The 19,294-nt window shown below is 38.2% G+C and overlaps 1 protein-coding gene across 13 annotated transcripts in view; it reads left to right on the forward strand.

Annotated features, from left to right (window-relative positions):
- Positions 1-15,857, forward strand: part of ZFAND6 (zinc finger AN1-type containing 6) — an 84,777-nt gene extending 68,920 nt beyond the window's left edge. For 10 of the 13 annotated variants that reach the window (XM_004056638.3, XM_004056637.4, XM_055363640.2 and 7 more), the window contains 3 exons: positions 159-259; positions 8,646-8,759; positions 14,957-15,857. In XM_004056638.3, the coding sequence (XP_004056686.1) occupies positions 159-259; positions 8,646-8,759; positions 14,957-15,105 (364 nt within the window). In that variant the 3' untranslated portion in view covers positions 15,106-15,857. Of the gene's footprint in view, positions 1-158; positions 260-8,645; positions 8,760-10,020; positions 10,353-14,956 lie in introns of those variants that run through there. The other 3 variants (XM_063698764.1, XM_063698765.1, XM_063698763.1) reach the window with 2 other exon arrangements.
- The last annotated feature ends 3,437 nt before the right edge of the window (positions 15,858-19,294 follow it).

Consider the following 19,294-nt stretch of genomic DNA (forward strand, 5'->3'; position numbering starts at 1 on the left):
TAGTTTTAAAGCTCTATGATTATGTTTAAGTTATTAAAAAAAAGTATGTCTGTGTTCTCATCTTAATCATCTACTTAGATATGTTGAACTCTTACTGTGTCACATTAATGTTCATGTGTAGAGATCACCTTTTAAAATGAAATATTTTGCTTTTCTAGCCCTGTATCAAATCAGTCACTTTTATCAGAATCTGTAGCATCTTCTCAATTGGACAGTACATCTGTGGACAAAGCAGTACCTGAAACAGAAGATGTGCAGGGTTTGTATATGTACTAGCATGTATTTTGTTATTTGAGTATTATAGGCCAGACGGTATCCTAGGTGCATGTATAAAAAAATTGCCAGCTTAAAATACATATTTTTCTGTTTTCCCTATGAACACAATACTTTATATCTTTAAGTATTCAATTAACATGTTGGGGAGCCATTTCACACTTACATGTAATTTTATCAGCATAAACGTTGCAAATTCAAAATTTGTTTAGTTTGGAAAATACAATTAAATGAATGTGTGGCAGTGTTACACTGTTCTCTTTTACTATTTTGGCTGGTTCAGTCTATATACTACTCTCTAAGAAAACTGGGGCTGCTGGTTTGATGGGTATCTCTTTCTTTTGTGTTTTGACTCATTATCTGAGAGACTGTGTCCATCTTGCCTGGCAGTTCTCCTTTCTTCTTCCCCATGTATGCAGTAGTCACATTGAGTTGCTCGTATTCACAGCATGGTATCTATCGTGTCTTGCCCATGCTCTTCATATCCCCATTATGAAGCTCAAAGTGATCTAGGAAGACTTGAAAATTTGTATGAAGGCTTTCGTAGTAGGGAGAGAGAATGCGGAGTAGGCCATTTTGGAGGCTATTAAATAATCTCTGCTTAATTAGTTGTATTCTAGCAGTGTGTGGAAATAACATGGTAACAAGGAAGGATCTGGAAAGATAAGCCTAATGAAGAGCAGTGTGTCATTCTGCCTATGAGATGATTTACCAGTGAAACTTCATTGCACATGGTGTTCACATGATGGTAACAGATACATCTGCCAATCCTAGTTTAAGTTGGCTAAATTTTTAATTTAGGCCAGGCACAGTGGCTTGTGCCTATAATCCCTACCTACTTGAGAGGCTAAGGCAGGAGGATCGCTTGAGTCTGGGAGTTTGAGACTAGCCTGGACAACAAAAAATTAGCCAGGTGAGGCGGCACATACCTGTAGTCACAACTACTCAGGAAGCTGACGTGGGAGGATTGCGTGAGCCCAGGAATTCAGGCTGCGGTGAGCTATGATCGTGCCACTGCACTCCAGCCTGGGTGGGCACCAGAGCAAATCCCCCACCCCTGGTCTCAAGAATTAAATAAACAAATTTAAATAAGCTAGGTAGTTCCTCTTGCTTTTTTTTCATACCCAGCAAATACTTGAACCAGTTTGCTTGTTTGTGTAGATTTTGCTGTAACAAAAGAATATTCTGTGTGGTCAACGTTAATATTCTAGTCCCATTTAGCATATTGTGATAAATTCATAAATGTTTTAAGTGAATAATTCTTATTTCTTAGTTACATCAAAAAATTTAAGGAAGGGCAGAAATGAGGAATCTTTTTAAAGAAATAAGGAAAAGACTGGGCGCGGTGGCTCACGGCTGTAATCCCAGCACTTTGGGAGTCTGAAGCGGGTGGATCATGAGGTCAGGAGATCGAGACCATCCTGGCTAACACGGTGAAACCCTGTCACTACTAAAAATACAAAAAATTAGCTGGGCGTGGTGGTGGGCATCTGTAGTCCTAGCTACTGGGGAGGCTGAGGCAGGAGAATGGCATGAACCTGGGAGGCGGAGCTTGCGGTGAGCCGAGATGGCGCCACTGCCCTCCAGCCTGGGCGACAGAGCGAGACTCTGTCTCAAAAAAAAAACAAAAAAAAAAATTTTAGAATGTTGGCAGTGAAAAAAATGTATAAAGCTTAAGAATACAATAGTACTTACAGAAGTTTGACAAAGAATAAAGGTCATAGATTGGTGAACTATCATAATACATAGGAAGTGTTTTTATACCATTTATTTATAAAAGTGTTTTTATTTCCATTTGTGGTGTATGGAAAACAATACCGTTTTCTCCACTTGCCCTGAGTATATCACTTCAAAAGGTGGTCCTGATGCCATATTAGGAGAAATTGTATAGGCCCCATTTTTCATACATGATTTGAATGACTTTTAGGTTAAACCAGTATTAACTTGTAAGTACCTTTAAAAAACTTAGCATTCATAATATCAGCAGCAAATCTTTGATAAATTAGGTATAAGTTTCATCTCAGTTTTAAGAGAGGAGGATTAGGTTCCGGTATGTAAAATCTCTTAACAACCTAGTTTAAAAAAAAATTTAACATATTATTGAATTAAGAATACCCTTTTTATTATAAACATACACAAATATAAACATGTTTGTTTGTATATATGTACGTGTATATTCTGTATGTGCATACACTCATACACACTTACATGCAATTACGATTTCCCTATTGATCAAATTCAAATAACTTTTTTTTCCATTTATTTAATAGATGGATGAAAAGAGACAGAGAGAAAAAGTCTCTTTGAGTCAGTCATATGGTCATAAGAGCTGGAACTGGAATCCAGGGACCTAACTTATAGAGGCCAGTATTCTTATGATTAGACAGTCGTGGAGCTTGTTGGACTAGGATGTGGATATGTGTATTCCTGTTAACACATACATCTCCCTCAGTTCTCAGGGTAGGATCAACTGGTTTAGCAAACTACCCAGGTATCAGTTTTCTTCTTCCTCACTCCATATGCTTCCCTCAAGGGAAATTTATGTAGATAGGAAAACCATCCCAAATGGAAGAAGGTATATGAGTAGCAGCTATATGTCTAAGCCAGAAGTTTGTAACATTTTGTAATTGGAACATTCAGAACAACTTTTTCTCTACAGGTATTCTGCTTATAATTAGGATATGCTGCCACCAGGTGGGTGGTACTGCTTTCACATTGGCCACATGGCTCTGAAGAATTTTTATGTTTCATTGAGAATTTAGCATATTGAAGCATGTTTCTTAGTTGTTCTTTTTGATTTAAAAATATAGCAGTACCTTACTTATATAGTGTCACTCAGGAGTATAAGTCAAATTTCCAGTTCACAGATGCTAGCTTTTAAAAGAACTACTTTAAGCATTTTGGTACACTCTAAAACTGTTGAAGAATGTGCTTAAATTTGGTCAACCTCTTAGTCCCTCTCAGATCTTGGGTCATAGTAGAAAAATACTGAATTTGGATTCATAAGTTCTATTTTCCTATCTTGATATGCCTGCTTAACTTCACTGAGCCTTACTTTGATTACTCTTAAAAGAGAATAAGAATGTCCCTCTTACAGGGTATTAAAAGATACTGAGATAATGGAGGTTGGATGAGCTTTGTAAGCTGCAGAAGATATTCTTTATATTGCCCAAGTGATTTGGGAGTTGTAGGAGGCCTAGAGTAAGAGAGAATTTTGAAGCTTTCCAACACTCGAATGATGTCATATGTTAAGATGGTAAGGTCTACATCACTGAAGCATTCTAGGAAAGATGAGTTGATGTTAGAGACCATATAGAGAGAGGAATGCTGTGCTTAGTGACAGGATGAACTAGAATTCTCAGGCTCTTTCCTACTCTGAGGGTTTCTGACTTTATACAAAGTTGAATTGTCAAATCATTGGTTCAGAAAAATCAGAGGGGGACAGTCTCTTTTTCACTGATTTAGGAAAGCTGTATGGGTTTTAAAAATCAGGCATTTCTGCTGATTCTAAACAAAGAGTGAGAATAGCCAAAGGTATCTTGAAAAATAACAAAGTTGGAGGACTATCAATTCCTGGCTTCAAAATTGAGTACAAGCTACAGTAATCAACACTATGTTGTACCGGAATGAGGATAGTCATAAAGGTAAGTGGAATAAAAAATTGAGAGTCCAGAAATAAACTCTTATTATATTTATGGGCCATTGACTTTCAACAATGGTGCCAAAATCATTTGATGGGAAAAGAATAATCTTTTAAACAAATGATGCAGGAACAACTTCATATCCACATTCGAAAGAATGAATTGGACTCCTGTGTCATACCATATGCAAAAATTCACCCGAAATACATCAAAGACCTAAAACGAATATAAGAGAACTATAAAACTCTTAAAGCAGGTATAAATTTTTGTGATCTTGGTTTATGCAGTGGTTTCTTAGATATGACACCTTAACCACAAGCAACCAGAGAAAATATAGATAAATTGAGCTACATCAAAATAAAGATTTTTGCTTAAAAGAGTGGAAAAACAGCCAGGCGCAGTGACTTATGCCTGTAATCCCAGCACTTTGGGAGGCCAGGGTGGGCAGATCACTTGAGCTCAAGAGTTTGAAACCAGCCTGGGCAACATGGCAAAACCCCATCTGTACAAAAAATAGCCGAGTGTGGTGGTGCACGCTTGTAGTCCCAGCTACTGGGTAGGGAGGCTGAGGTGGGAGGATCACTTGAGCTTGGGATGTTGAGGCTGCAGTGAGCCATTAACGCACCACTGCACTTCAGCCTGGGTCACAGAACAAGACCCTCTCAAAAAATAAAAGAGTGGAAAACCAGCCTACAGAATGAGAGAAAAAATACTTTCAAATCATATGTGTGATAAGGATATATAAATAATTACAATTCAACAATAGAAAACCCATTTTAAAAATAAGCAAAGGATTTGAGTAGACATTTCTCCAGAAAAGATATACAAGTTTCCAATAAACACATGAAAAGATGCTCAACAGGGCCAGGTGCGGTGGTTCACATCTGTAATCCCAGCACTTTGGGAGGCCGAAGGCGGGCGGATCACCTGAAGTCAGGAGTTGGAGACCAGCCTGGCCAACATGGTGAAACCCCATCTCTACTAAAAATACGAAAATTAGCTGGGTGTGATGGCATGCGCCTGTAGTCTCAGATACTTGTGAGGCTGAGGCAGAGGAGAATTGCTTGAACTTGGGAGGTGGAGGTTGCAGTGAGCTGAGATTGTGCCACTGCACTCCAGCCTGGGCAAAAGAGCAAAACTCCATCTCAAAAAAAAAAAAAACCATGCTCAACATCATTAGATATGAGGGAAATGGAAGTCATGGGACACCACTTCATACCCACTAGGATGGCTCTAATCAATAACAAAGTATTGTCAAGGATGTAGAAAAATTGGAGCCCTCCTGCCTTGGTGGGGGTGTAATATGGTGCCAGATACTCTGGAAAACAATCTCCTAGCTCCACAAAAAATTAAAAAGAATTGTCATATGACCCAGCATTTTTCTCCTGATTGCCAGGAGAATTGAAAACATATGTCCACACAAAAACGTGTACACGAGTGTTCGTAGCAGCATTATCTATAATAAAAAATAGAAACTACTCAGATGGCTGTAAATAGATCATTGGATAAAAAAAAATGTGGTATATCTGTACAGTAGAATATTCAGTCACAAAGAGGAAGGAAATTCTGATACATGCCACAGTATGAGTGATCCTTGAAAAAATGCTGAATAAAAGAAGTTAGGTACAGAAGGCTACATGTTGTATGATTTTATTTATATAGAATGTCTAAAATAGGCTAGTCATACAGAAAGATTAGTGGTTGCCAGAAACCGTGGGAAGTGGGGAGTAATTGCTAATGAGTACAGAGTTTTCCCTTAATGTGACTTAAATGTTCTGAAAGTAGATAGTGGTAATAGTTTTATAACCTTGTGAATATAATAAAAACCACTGAATTGTATACTTTAAAGAGTGAATTTTATGGTATGTGAAATCTCCCCACCACCCCAAGACAGTGAAGAGGGCTTTTGCTGGAGGATAACTTGTGAGTGCAAACGCATACAGGTAGGAAAAATGAAATTTGAGAAAGAGTGAAAAGACTGTTTGCTGAAGTGATCAGTTCAGGCAGTTATATGTTGAAACTAAAGCTAGAAAGGTTGTTTGGAAGTTGATAAGGTATTCCTTGGTCTTAAAACTCACATAAAAACTGAGGAAACAGGATGATTTCTGGGAATCATAGACTTTTAAAAATAGTACTATATCATCTTGTCCGTGAATTCATTTGGTGACTGTTGAAATTCAGGTTGTCAGCTATTAGTTTCAAGTAAGCTGAGGTTACCTTAGCCTCATGGGTATATAATCGACATTTATTGGTCCCACATTTGAGCTATAGCATATAAGCTTTTAGATAGCCTTCTGATCCTTCACTTTAAAGACTGCATTTGCCTCAGTTAAAAAGAAACCATTAGCCTTCTTTGGGGCTTTAGGGTTAATACTGTGAAATGTCTTTTGAGATATGCAGTAGCGTTTGTATGCATAGAAGATAGATGTATTTTCACTCTTCTCCATTTCCAGATCCCATTCAAATTTGTGTCTCAGTAGTTAGACCCGTTTTGTTAAAAACTATAATCTTGTGATAATGTTACTGCCATTAAATGGGTTTTTTTGAATTTTTCTGGAGAACAGGTTAGATATTATGGCTTACAGGTTTCAAAACCAATAAATACTGTAGGTTCATTTCTGATTGCAAGTTAAGCTGTTTTTGAGTCTATATGCATAGCCAGATAGGCTTATCTGATACTGTTCTAGGAGCTGGAGATAAACAGTAAACAAGACATTCAGCCCCTGCCCTCTTGGAGCTTACATTCTAGGGATATTCATTCATTGAAAATAAAAGGTTTGATGTGTCTATATTCTGTTTCAAAAATAATATGTTCACAGTATTATTAATAGAACTGTCTCCTGTCTGGTTTCAGCATGTCTGAGTGGAGTAACATGCTATAGAGTTTGTCATTAGCACATATTTACTTGTTTGTGGTATTCTGCCTTTTGTCATCTTTTGTTAAAATATGAGATAATGATGGTAGCTTAAGCAGGTTAGAATCACAGCAAATGTCTGAGCATGTATTACAATGTGTAGTTCACTGTGATAGGACTGCAGGTTCAGATGGGGAATAAGGTAACCATCCTTCCCAATGGCCTTACGGTGTAGTTGGGGAAATGAGGCACATAAATAAAATAGGTAAGTAATTCAGTTCAACAGATACTTATTGTCCAATGTCTGCTATGTGGTTGGAGACCCTGGGATAGGCACTGATAATGGGATAAATAGGACCAATGTCTCCCCTCAAAGAATTCAAAGTTAAACCGGGTTAAGCCAATGAGGGAATTTTAATATGAAAAGTGCTATACATAGGGTTTCCCACCCCAAGGTTGTTGGAGAGGCAGTGGAGGAAGAGCTGATTATATAAGCTTAAACAAGAAAAACAAGTTAGAGTTAGCCTGATAAAAAGAGGGACAGGAGGGGCATAGAAAGAGTATTTTGTATGGAAAGCACAACTTATACAAGAGCCCAGAGGCAAAAGAGAGTTCGATATGTCCAGGGTAACTGCAAGTCCTTCAGTATGGCTGAATCATGGAGTACTGTTGAGGAATAGTGAGAGATGAGGCTAGAGAAAGAAGGATGAAGAAAATCATGAAGGACCTCTGGGCTTTATCCTGGGGGGTAATTGGGAGCCATTGAGGAATTCTAAACATCAGAGGGAACACCATTAGATTTTCACTTAAGGCAGATGATTGGATGCAATGTGTGAAGCATGGATTGAAGAGGGAACTCGTGAGGTGCCCAGTATTTGGAAAAGGTGTTAAGGAAAATCAGAGTGAGAAGCTACAGAGAATTGAGACGAGGAAAGGGTATTTGATCTTGGTCTTGAAAAAGAAGAGGACCTAGATCAAATGGGGAAAAAGGAAACCCTTTGGAATAGATTCTAAGAAGTGTGAGCAAAGGTACATGGCATATTCCCAGTGTAGATTAATGGAGCAGTGGATCCCTGGGGAAAGTCTAGTTGGGGATAAAACTGGAGAGGTTAAGAATTTGATCCATGGCAAATTCCACCATTTTAGAGCAAAATGTCATGTCTGCAAGGTCATATTATATGATTCTGACTCTGGCGACAGCATTCATGAGGGCTAGAGTGGTTAGCAACTGGAGGGAGGCATGTTAAGATTTCAGAGTAGTAATTTAACCCGAATCTTGGTAAATCTGGCTTTGGTTTCCATACATAAATGCATCAAGTTATTAGTTTACAACATTTTAAAGCTTCTTTGCTTCAATTTGCCTTGTTTCTAACATTTAAAGTGCTTTTATGTGAAACATTCTGGGAACTTTAAACATACTTAATATTCCACAGAATCTTGGTTTCACCTTTTCCCTCCTCGTTCTCTGAGAGACCTATGTCATTCTGACCCTGAACAATATTAAGAACTATGCATATGGCTATTGTCTTGGACACTCCCTTAGAATATTCAAGTAGTATTTGTTTATGTGCCTTTTATTGATTAAATTTGTAGTTACTAGAAAAATTAGAAAGTACAGTTAAAACCTAAAGAAGAAAGTCTATAAAACCACTGTTAACATATCATTACATATTCTAGATTATTTTCTACATGCATATATACATACATTTAACAAAAAGGGGTCATATTTTTGTAAACAACTTTGTAATTTAATGACTAGTTTTCTGTGCTAATAAATACCTCAGTATCCTCTGAATAATAGACTAGGGAGGGTGGGATGAGGAATAGCAAAATCTTACAGAATAATTAAATTTTGCCACCTTCGTATTTTTGTCAGCTTCAGTATCAGACACGGCACAGCAGCCATCTGAAGAGCAAAGCAAGTCTCTTGAAAAACCGAAACAAAAAAAGAATCGCTGTTTCATGTGCAGGAAGAAAGTGGGACTTACTGGTAAGGACCTAAATCAAATGTTTAAAATTAAAATGATGTTTTATAATAATGCATAGCTTACTATTATTGACTTCAATTAAGATTGTTCCTGTTCCCTTGAGAGTTAATATTGGATATACTTCACCTTCTGAATTTTCTTAAGGAAATAAAAATAGCTTTGATTATACACCTAAAAGTGAAATGAATAGCTTTTTTAAAAAAAGTTTTATTTCAGTTGAATTTAGAACTATTAGACAAATAAGGTTAGTGTGCCAGATTCTGTGAAAGGTCAAAGATGTGGCTCCTGCTTTTAAGGAGAGAATATTTTGAAGTACTTGGTAAACTGGAAGTACTTTCTATATATAAAATAGGGCTAATCATACGTTGTTGTGTGGGTTCAGTGAGTTAAGACATGTAAGCAGTTAGCCCAGTGCTGCCACACAGTAAGTAATTAATATATGTTGGCTACTGTAACATAGCTATCAGATGCAGATGGTGGTGGGAGGGAGAAAGAAATGTTCAAAAGCATTTAGCAAAGAAAGTACATGAAGTGCAGTCAGATTGCTCTGGGAATTCAGGGATGAGAGTAACTAATTTACATTTTAAAATGGTAGTTCTTAGAGGCCCAGCAAGGAAAGGACCATGAAGGCAGAATGTTTCAGTGTGTCTTGAACAGTGAGTAGGACTCATAACTGATGGAAATAGGGGCATTTCAGGCAGAAAGAATAACTTGAAGAAAATGAATAGGGCATGTGCAGGGACCATGAATAAGGGGAATGTCGCTGTATAGCACATAATACGTGAACAAGAGTGTTGTGTACTGCAGTCCAACAGGAATAAAGAAATAAGACTAAAAACATATACAGTTGACTCTTGAACAACATGGGACTGTAGGGGTCCACTTAGAGTTTTTTCTAATACATTGGAAAATTTTTTGGAGATTTGCAGCAATTGGAAAGAACTCACAGATGAACTGTATAGCCTAAAAATATATTTTTTTAATTAAGAAGAGTTAGGCATGTCTTGAATGTGTAAAACATGTGTAGATACTTGTGTATTTTATCATTTACTACCACAGAATATGCAGAAATCTATTATAAAAAATTAAAATTTTATCAAAACTTGCCTATACAATAGGCACATCATACATGAAGCCATTCATAGTCAAGAGAAATGTAAACAAATGTAAAGATGCAGTATTAAGTGATAGTGGCAAAAAGTTACTGTAGTATATACTGTACTTCTCTAATAATTTCATAGCCACCTCCTATTGCTATTGCAGTGAGTTCAGGTGCTGCAAGTATCCACTTAAAATGCCACGCATTTTAATCGGCACTGATCACCTCTGTTTCAGCAGTTTGTCTCTGTAGTAAATTGCCTACCACAGTAAAAGGTAATCTCTTGTGGTTCTCATGTATTTTTCATTGTGTTTAATGCAATACTGTAAACTTTGAATAATACCATAAGACTCGTATAAAGTGATATCACTAGCACTAGTGATACTGGAAGTGCTCCCAAGAAGAAGAGAAAAGTCTGACATTACAAGAAAAAGTTGAATTGCTTGGTATGTACCATAGATTAATGTCTGCAGCTGCTATTCTGCCATTTCAAGAAAAATGAATGATGTCTGCCATTTCAGGATAAATGAATTCAGTGTAAGGACTATTGTTATTTAAAAAAAAAAAAAAGGAAATTTGTGAAGCCATCTCTGCAGCTATGCCAACAGGCACAAAAACTTTGTACTTTTTTATGAAATACCTTTTTATTTTGTATTGACAGTGCAGCTTTTATGTGGGTGCAGGATTGCTATAAAAAAAGGCATACTATGATTCAAGAAAAAGTGAAGTCATTATATCACAGCTTTTAGATTCTAAAGCTGGAGACTTTAATGCCAGCAAAGGATGGTTTGATTTTTTTTTTTTTTTTTTTTTTTTTTTTTGAAATGGAGTCTTGCTCTGTCATCCAGACTGGAGTACAGTGGCACTATCTCGGCTCACTGTAACCTCCACCTCCTGGGTTCAAGCAATTCTCCTGCCCCAGCCTCCCAAGTAGTTGTGATTACAGGTGTGTGCCACCATGCCCGGCTAATTTTTGTATTTCTTTAGTAGAGACCGGGTTTCACCATGTTGGCCAGGCTGGTCTCAAACTCCTGACCTCAGGTGATCCACCCACCTCAGCCTCCCAAAGTGCTGGGATTATAGACTGGAACCGCCACACCTGGCTGGTTTGGTAATTTTAGAAAAAGGTTTGGCTTAAAAAAAGTCAAGATAACAGGAGAAACAGCTTCTGCCAGAAAAGAGGCAGTAGGTTCCCAAACTATTAAGAAAGTTCCCAAACTATATTAAGTTGTTGGAGAAAGAGTATCTGCCTGAACAAGTTTTTAATGCAGACAAAAGTGCCCTATTCTGGAAGAAAAAGGTCACAAAGATCTAAGGAAGAAAAGTGAATACTAGGACTTAAGGCAGGAAGAGATCATCTAACTTTACTGTTTTGCGCAAATGCAGTTGGGTTTATGATCAGAACTGCCGTTAACTATAAAGCTGCTAACCCGAGTCTTGAAGGGAAAAAGATAAACACCAGCTGCCAATCTTTTGGTTGTACAACAGGAATGCCTAAACAATATGAACGCTTTTTCGTGATTGGTTACATTAATGCTTTGTCCCTGAAGTCAGAAAGTACCTTGCTAGTAAGGGACTGCCTTTTAAAGTTGTTGGGTTTTTTTTTTTTTTTTTTGAGATGGAGTTTCACTCTTTTCGCCTAGGCTGGAGTGTAGTGGCGCACTCTCCGCTCACTGCAACCTCCTCCTCCTGGGTTCTAGCGATTCTCCTGCCTCAGCCTCCCTAGTAGCTGGGATTACAGGCATACTCCACCATGCCCAACTAATTTCTTTGTATCTTTAGTAGAGACGGGGTTTCGCCCTGTTGGCCAAGCTGGTCCCAAACTCCTTATCGCAGGTGATCCGTCCACCTCAGCCTCCCAAAGTGCTGGGATTACAGGCACGAGCCACAGCTCCTGGCCTAAAGTTGTTTTGATATTGGACAATGCCCCTGGCCACCCAGAACCTCATGAGTTCAGCACTGAAGGCGTCGAAGTGATAAATGCTTGCCCCCAGGAAAGCATCTCTAATTCAGCCTCTAGGTCAGGGGTCGTAAAGACCTTTCAGGCTCATTACACATGGTACTCTATGGAAAAGATTGTCAGTGCTATGGAAGAGAACCCCAATAGAGGGAACATCATACCATTGAAGATACCATTATTGTTTAGAAAACGATGTGAAAGCTCTCAAGCCTGAAACAACAAATTTTTGCAGGAGAAAACTGTCCAGATGTTGTGCGTGACTTCACAGGATGGAAATCATGATAGAGATTGTGGATATGGCAAGAAAGGTTGGGGGTTAAGGATTTCAAGATAGGGATCTTGGAGATATTCAGGAGCTAATAGACACCAAACCAGAAGAATTAACAGAAGATGACTTGATGGAGATGACTGCTTCCAAACCACTGCCAGACAGTGAGGAAGAAGACATAGAAAAAGAGAAAAAGCAGTGCCAGAAAACAGATTGACACTAGACAGTCTGACAGAAGGGGTCTGATTATTCAAGACTGCTTTTCACTTCGTTGGCAACGTGGACCGTTCGGTGATATGAGAACTGAAACTAAAGCAAATGGTGGAAGAAGGATTGGTACCATATGGAAACAATTTAGAGAACAAAAAAGCAGAAAAGTCAGAAATTACATTGTATTTCCATAAAGTTACACCAAGTATGCCTGCCTCTCCAGCCTCCCCTTTTACCTTCTCCACCTTTGCCAACCCTGAGACAGCAAGACCAACCCCTCTTCTACCTTTTCAATGTAAAGACAAGGATGAAGACTTTTATGATGATCGACTTTCACTTAATGAATAGTAAATATATTTTCTCTTCCTTGTAATTTTCTGAATAACATTTCCTTTTCTCTAGCTTACTTTATTATAAGAATACATTATATATTAATAATATACAAACATACAACACAAAATATGTGTTTGTCGACTATGTTACCAGTAAAGCTTCTGGTTAATAAGCTATTAATAGCTCAAAATTTGAGGGAACATAAAATTATACATGGATTTTTGACTTGTAGAGGGGTCTGCATGCCTAAATCTGGCATCCTTCAAGGGTCAGCTGTACTGTGGTTAGCTGGAAAGTAGTTGCAGCTATAGATAGTCAAAATGTATTGTTTACCATGTGCCAGGCACTGTGCTGAACACTGCATAAAAATTGGACTTACAGAAAAGAGTAGATAAGATTTTGAGCAGAGCTTTGCTTTAGGAAGATTATTTCTGGTTAAGGAATGCTTTGGAGATGAAAAAGAAAGGAAGTTAGAGTTTAATATCAAAGATGCTTCAAGATCAGGTATGGTGGCTCACACCTATAATCCCAGCACTTGGGAGGCCAAGGTGGGAGGATTGCTTCAGGCCAGGAATTCGGGACCAGCCTGGGCAACATAATGAGACCTCATCTTTAAAAGAGAAAATTTAAAAAGATGTTTCAGATTTGCCCATACCTTAGCACATGTACATTTAAAGAATACAAACATGGCCCAGTGCAGTGTCTCACACCTGTATTCCCAGCACTGGGAGGCCAAGGTGGGAGGATCATCTGAGGCCAGGAGTTCAAGACCAACCTGGACTACATAGTGAGACTCAGTCTGTACAAAAAAATTTTAAAAATTAGCTGATCATGATGGCATGTGCCTGTAGTACCAGCTACTCAGAAGGCTGAGGTGGGAGGATTGCTTGAGCCCAGGAGGTCAAGGCTGCAGTGAGCTATGATTGTGCCACTTCATACCAGCCTGAGTGACAGTGAGACCCTGTGTTAAAAAAAAAAAAAAAAGACATTTTAAAATATACATATTTAATATTAAAGATAGCCTTTCTAGGGCTGGGCATGATGGCTCATGCCTGTAGTCCCAGCACTTCGGGAGGCCAAGGCAGGCGGATCACAAGATCAGGAGATCTAGACCATCCTGGCCAACATGGTGAAACCCAGTCTCTACTAAAAATACAAAAATTAGCTGGGTGTGGTGGCGTGCACCTGTAATCCCAGCTACTTGGGAGGCTGAGGCAGGAGAGTGGCTTGGACCCGGGAGGCGGAGACTGTGGTGAGCCGAGATCATGCCACTGCACTCCAGCCTGGCGACAAAGTGAGACTCCGTCTCAAAAAAAAAAAAAAAGAAAAAAAGATAGCCTTTCTAAATCTCACAAACCCTCAGACTTCAAGATCAGAAGGGTGAGATTTAGTAATTTTCATCTTGTCCAGTCTGTCTAATACCGTGCTGTTTGCTTCATTTTTCATTCATTATTATGAAGTTACAAATATGTCTTTGAAGTTAAAAATGTGGCAGTGGAGGTTAACATCAAATATTAATGTTTCAAATATTGATTCCTATGCTCCATTTCCAACAGTTGTATCATACCATAAAATTCTAATTTGGGGGAGCAGGACCAGTTTTATATAAAGACTGGCTGCACCCATTACATCTCGATTTTGGTTTTAACTCCAGGCATTTTCTTAAAATTAAGTAGCATTTATTGTGTGTTTTACCATATGTTCAGAATTAAATTCATTCCTCATTTAATCCTTACTTACTATTATTCCAAAATTACAGATGCAGAAACTCAAGCTCAGAGAGGCTAATTTGCCTTCATTAGTAAGTAGATTCACACTGAGGCAGGCAGGCTCTAGATCCCGTGCTCTTTACCTCTCAACTGCAGTACAGTTCACATCTCCATTGGAGGTTAGCAGAGAAAAGCAAATATCGAAGCTGTGTTCTTCGTTAACAGTTCTTTCAGAGGTATTATTTGATCTTTCTTAAATAAATGCCAAGACTGCCTTCTGACAGTAGGCTTATTCTCACATTGTAGTGTTTGGATTTGAAAAATGTTTTACATTTTCAACCTAGCAACTGTGTTTTTGTTAAGAAGTAATTGTTGCCATATCACAGGTGAAGAAACAAGCTCAGAGGACTTGCTCTAGGGCAAACCTACGTTTGTAGATAGGAATAAGAAATGAAGCTCTCAGGTAGTGAATAAGAATGTAGTTTGTGAGACAGTGTATTTAGAATGATTCTTTAGTTTACATTGCTGCCCTAAATATATTGTGCTGTTCAGTATTTATTATGCCAAAGACCTTAATATTTCATCCTTCAACTCATGTATGTGTATTACTCCATTTCCAGGGTTTGAATGCCGGTGTGGAAATGTTTACTGTGGTGTACACCGTTACTCAGATGTACACAATTGCTCTTACAATTACAAAGCCGATGCTGCTGAGAAAATCAGAAAAGAAAATCCAGTAGTTGTTGGCGAAAAGATCCAAAAGATTTGAACTCCTGCTGGAATACAAAATTCTTGAGCATCTGCAAACTAAAAATTGACTTGAGGTTTTTTTTTTCCTAGTCATTGGGAATGTAGAGCAGTGTATCTTGCATGTCATCGGAAGAATAGATTTTTGTTTTGGTTTTGTTTTGAAAATGACTCTGAACATTTATTTCCATTGCAATTTCTGTGGCTGAGAAGACTTAAACTTTACAAGTATTATCCTTTTAAGATCATTTTAATTTTAGTTGAGTGCAGAGGGCTTTTATAACAAACGTGCAGAAATTTTGGAGGGCTGTGATTTTTCCAGTATTAAACATGCATGCATTAATCTTGCAGTTTATTTTCTCATTGTGTATGTATATATCGCTTTTCTCTGCAGCACGATTTTTCTTTTGATAATGCCCTTTAGGGCACAACTAGTTATCAGTAACTGAATGTATCTTAATCATTATGGCTGCTTCTGTTTTTTCATTAACAAAGGTTATTCATATGTTAGCATATAGTTTCTTTGCACCCACTATTTATGTCTGAATCATTTGTCACAAGAGAGTGTGTGCTGATGAGATTGTAAGTTTGTGTGTTTAAACTTTTTTTTGAGCGAGGGAAGAAAAAGCTGTATGCATTTCATTGCTGTCTACAGGTTTCTTTCAGATTATGTTCATGGTTTGTGTGTATACAATATGAAGAATGATCTGAAGTAATTGTGCTGTATTTATGTTTATTCACCAGTATTTGATTAAATAAAAAGGAAAACCAGAATGCTCCCTTGTATTACTTTTTCTCTTATTCTTTCTGGTAGTTAATTTTGTTTTTTGGTCTTTTAGTTTTCTACTTTCCTAATTTTGTAAGAGAACTACCATTATTTGTCTTGCATCTATTTGTGACTAAGCTTATGATCATGAATTGTAATTTTGTATTCCTGTGAGTTGAAGACCTGAGCATATCTTCAAAGGCAAGCACTCCTCTCTGTTACTTAAATGTATTTTTTAGTCCTTGTCTGATTCCCTTTTCTACACTGTCACACTCAATTAACATCTAATAGAAGCTTTTTCTTGTAGGATTGGAGAAATTTTAAGAGTATAATTCAAACTGCAGGGCAATTGTAGAATTGCGGAGTAGAAGGACCCTTGAAAGATCATTTGTCCTGTGGTTTTCAAATGTGTCTGGTAGCCAAACGTTTTAAAACATGAAATGTCATATAAAACAGATTGAAGGCAATAATTTTACAATATAAATTTCTCAGTTTAAAATTATTTACTTACTTGCATGTTCTATTTAAATAAAGGATGGTTTAATTATCAAAATCTGTAAATTGATCACATTAACAGATTATAAAGAGAATAAATCGTACGACTGTCTTAATAGATTCAGGTAGAGTAATAGAATTTAACAGCCATTCGTGATAAGAAAAATTAAACTTGACAAATTAAGACTAGAAAGGAATTTCCTTAAGCTGATAGTTCTATGTGAAATCAACTAGCCAAACAAACAAAACCAAGCATCAGCTAAAAAGAGGAAACTTACTTCCTTTTAAAGTCAGAAACAAAGATGACTGCCCACTATTACTGCTTACTATTCAAAATTGTGTTGGAGATTATAATCAGTGGAGCAAGACAAGACAGAAAAATGATAAGAAAAGAGGTAGCACTCATTATTTGCACATTGTTTTTATAGAAAACTTAAATCATTAAATTACTAGAAATAATAGGGTTTAGTTAGGTAGCTAGATAAAACATTTGTTTTTAGAAGACAGTTGCATTTCTTTACACCAGTTACCTAGAAAACCAGGAAACACCATTTGACAATAATATCAGAATCTTGGTTACCTAGGAAATTGACAATATATGTTGATGGCCTCCTCAAGAAAGAATTCTAAAACATTAAGGGATAATAGGAATTCAGTAAATAGATGTTAGTGGATAGGAAGACAGTATCAAAAAATGTCATTTGTCCCTCAATAGGCATAGATTCAAGGTAATCCCAATCAAAATTCCACTTGATTTTTTTTCATGGAGCTTGTTTAGTTGATTCTAAAAGTAAAAGTTAAAAAGAGCAAAAGGCTAGAACATTTCAGAAGAGAGCAGGGAGACAGGGACTTGTCCTGCTAAATGTCAGGACTCACTGTGAAGCCTTGTTAGTTAAAATAGCATGTTATTAGCTGATAGGGACAGACAGATACCTGAATTGAATAGACTGCCTAGAGAACTCTGCACAGACTGAACTTTGGTGTAAGAGAGAGGTGGCACATTGCATTCAGGAAAGGAGACTTTGATAATTAGAGCTAGAAGAATTGGTTTTCTGTATGAAAAAGGAAAAAATCCGTATGTTATGCCATAGGAAAAAAAGGACTTAAAACAAAATTTGAAAACTCTCAGAAGAAAGATGGCTGCCTGTTAGGTCTTAGGATAGAGAGACTTCTTGGCCAGGCACAGTGGCTAACGTCGGTAATCCCATCACTTGGAGGCCGAGGCAGGCAGATCACAAGACTTGGCCAACATGGTGAAACCTCGTCTCTACTAAAAAATACAAAAATTAGCCAGGCGCAGTGGCACATGCCTGTAATCCCTACTACTTGGGAGGCTGAGGCAGGAAAATCACTTGAATCCGGAGGCAGAGGTTGCAGTGAGCCAAGATCGCACCACTGCACTCCAGCCTGGGTGACAGAGCAAGACTCCATCTCAAAATAAGACACAAAGCATACTATAAATGTATTATTAATGAATTTATCTATTAAAAGGATATTTTATTCTCTGAAACATATTAAAGTATCTTCAAAGAATGTGAAAAGACAAGTTAAAGGTGGGAAGTTCCACTGCAAATGAAGACTACCCATTCAAGCAACAAAAAATTAATCTGTCAATATATAGTGTTGGCAAATTTCTGTGTGTTCTCGCATTGCTGGTGTTAGTGCAAAGTGGTTCAATCCTTGAGAAAGTTTGATAATTGTCTTTTAAAGTGGAACTTTTACATACCCAATAGTCCAGAAATTGCACTCCCAAGTGCATACCTAGGAAAAACTTACACATAGATAAATGGGGGACCGCAGCCAGGAGCGGTGGCTCAAGCCTGTAATCCCAGCACTTTGGGAGGCCAAGGTGGGTGGATCATGAGGTCAGGAGTTCGAAACCGGCATGGCCAAAACGGTGAAACCCCGTTTCTACTAAAAATACAAAAATTAGCCAGGCACGGTGGCAGGTGTCTGTAATCCCAGCTACTGGGGAGGCTGAGGCAGGAGAATCTCATGAACCCAAGAAGCGGAGATCGCAGTGAGCCAAGATCGCACCACTGCACTCTAGCCTGGGCAATAGAGTGAGATTCCGTCTCAGAAAAAAAAAAAGACAAATGGGGGACCACTACACGAAGTTTTATAGTGCTGATTACAGAAGCAAAAGCCCAGAAACAGTCTTCAAATCCCCAGTGAAGAAGAGTGGATGAATATAATGTGATATGTTCATACACTGGAATAATACACTGTAACCAAAACTGCTGATACATAGTGACACAACAAAATAGAAGCATATTATGCAAAAAAGTCTTCCAGTATAGTAAGCTTTAGAAATACAGGAAGAAGTGCAGTATAGTAAGCAAAACTAGTCTCAAAATACGCAACATGCTCACCTATAAACACTTTAAAATACATTTGCATGTAATAGGTTTTTTTTTTTTTTTTTCCCCCCCGAGACGGAGCCTCGTTCTGTTGCCCAGGCTGGAGTGCAGTGGCGCGATCTCGGCTCACTGCAAGCTCTGCCTCCCGGGTTCACGCCATTCTCCTGCCACAGCCTCCGGAGTAGCTGGGACTACAGGCGCCCGCCACCACGCCTGGAGACTTTATATTTTTTTGTATTTTTAGTGGAGACGGGGTTTCAACATGTTAGGCAGGATGGTCTGGATCTCCTGACCTTGAGATCTGCCCACCTCGGCCTCCCAAAGTGCTGGGATTACAGGCGTGAGCCACCGCGCCCGGCCGATTTTTTTTTTTTTTTAGTAAGACGGAGTTTTGCTCTTGTTGCCCAGGCTGGAGTGCAATGGCACAATCTCAGCTCACAGCAACCTCCGCCTCCTGGGTTCAAGCAATTTCTCCTGCCTCAGCCTCCCGAGTAGCTGGGATTATAGGCATCTGCCACCACGCCCAGCTAATTTTGTGTTTTTAGTAGAGACGGTGTTTCACCATGTTGGTCAGGCTGGTCTCGAACTCC

Source organism: Gorilla gorilla, chromosome 16 (genome assembly GCF_029281585.2).
Source record: "Gorilla gorilla gorilla isolate KB3781 chromosome 16, NHGRI_mGorGor1-v2.1_pri, whole genome shotgun sequence".
Classification (NCBI taxonomy): Eukaryota; Metazoa; Chordata; class Mammalia; order Primates; family Hominidae; genus Gorilla; species Gorilla gorilla.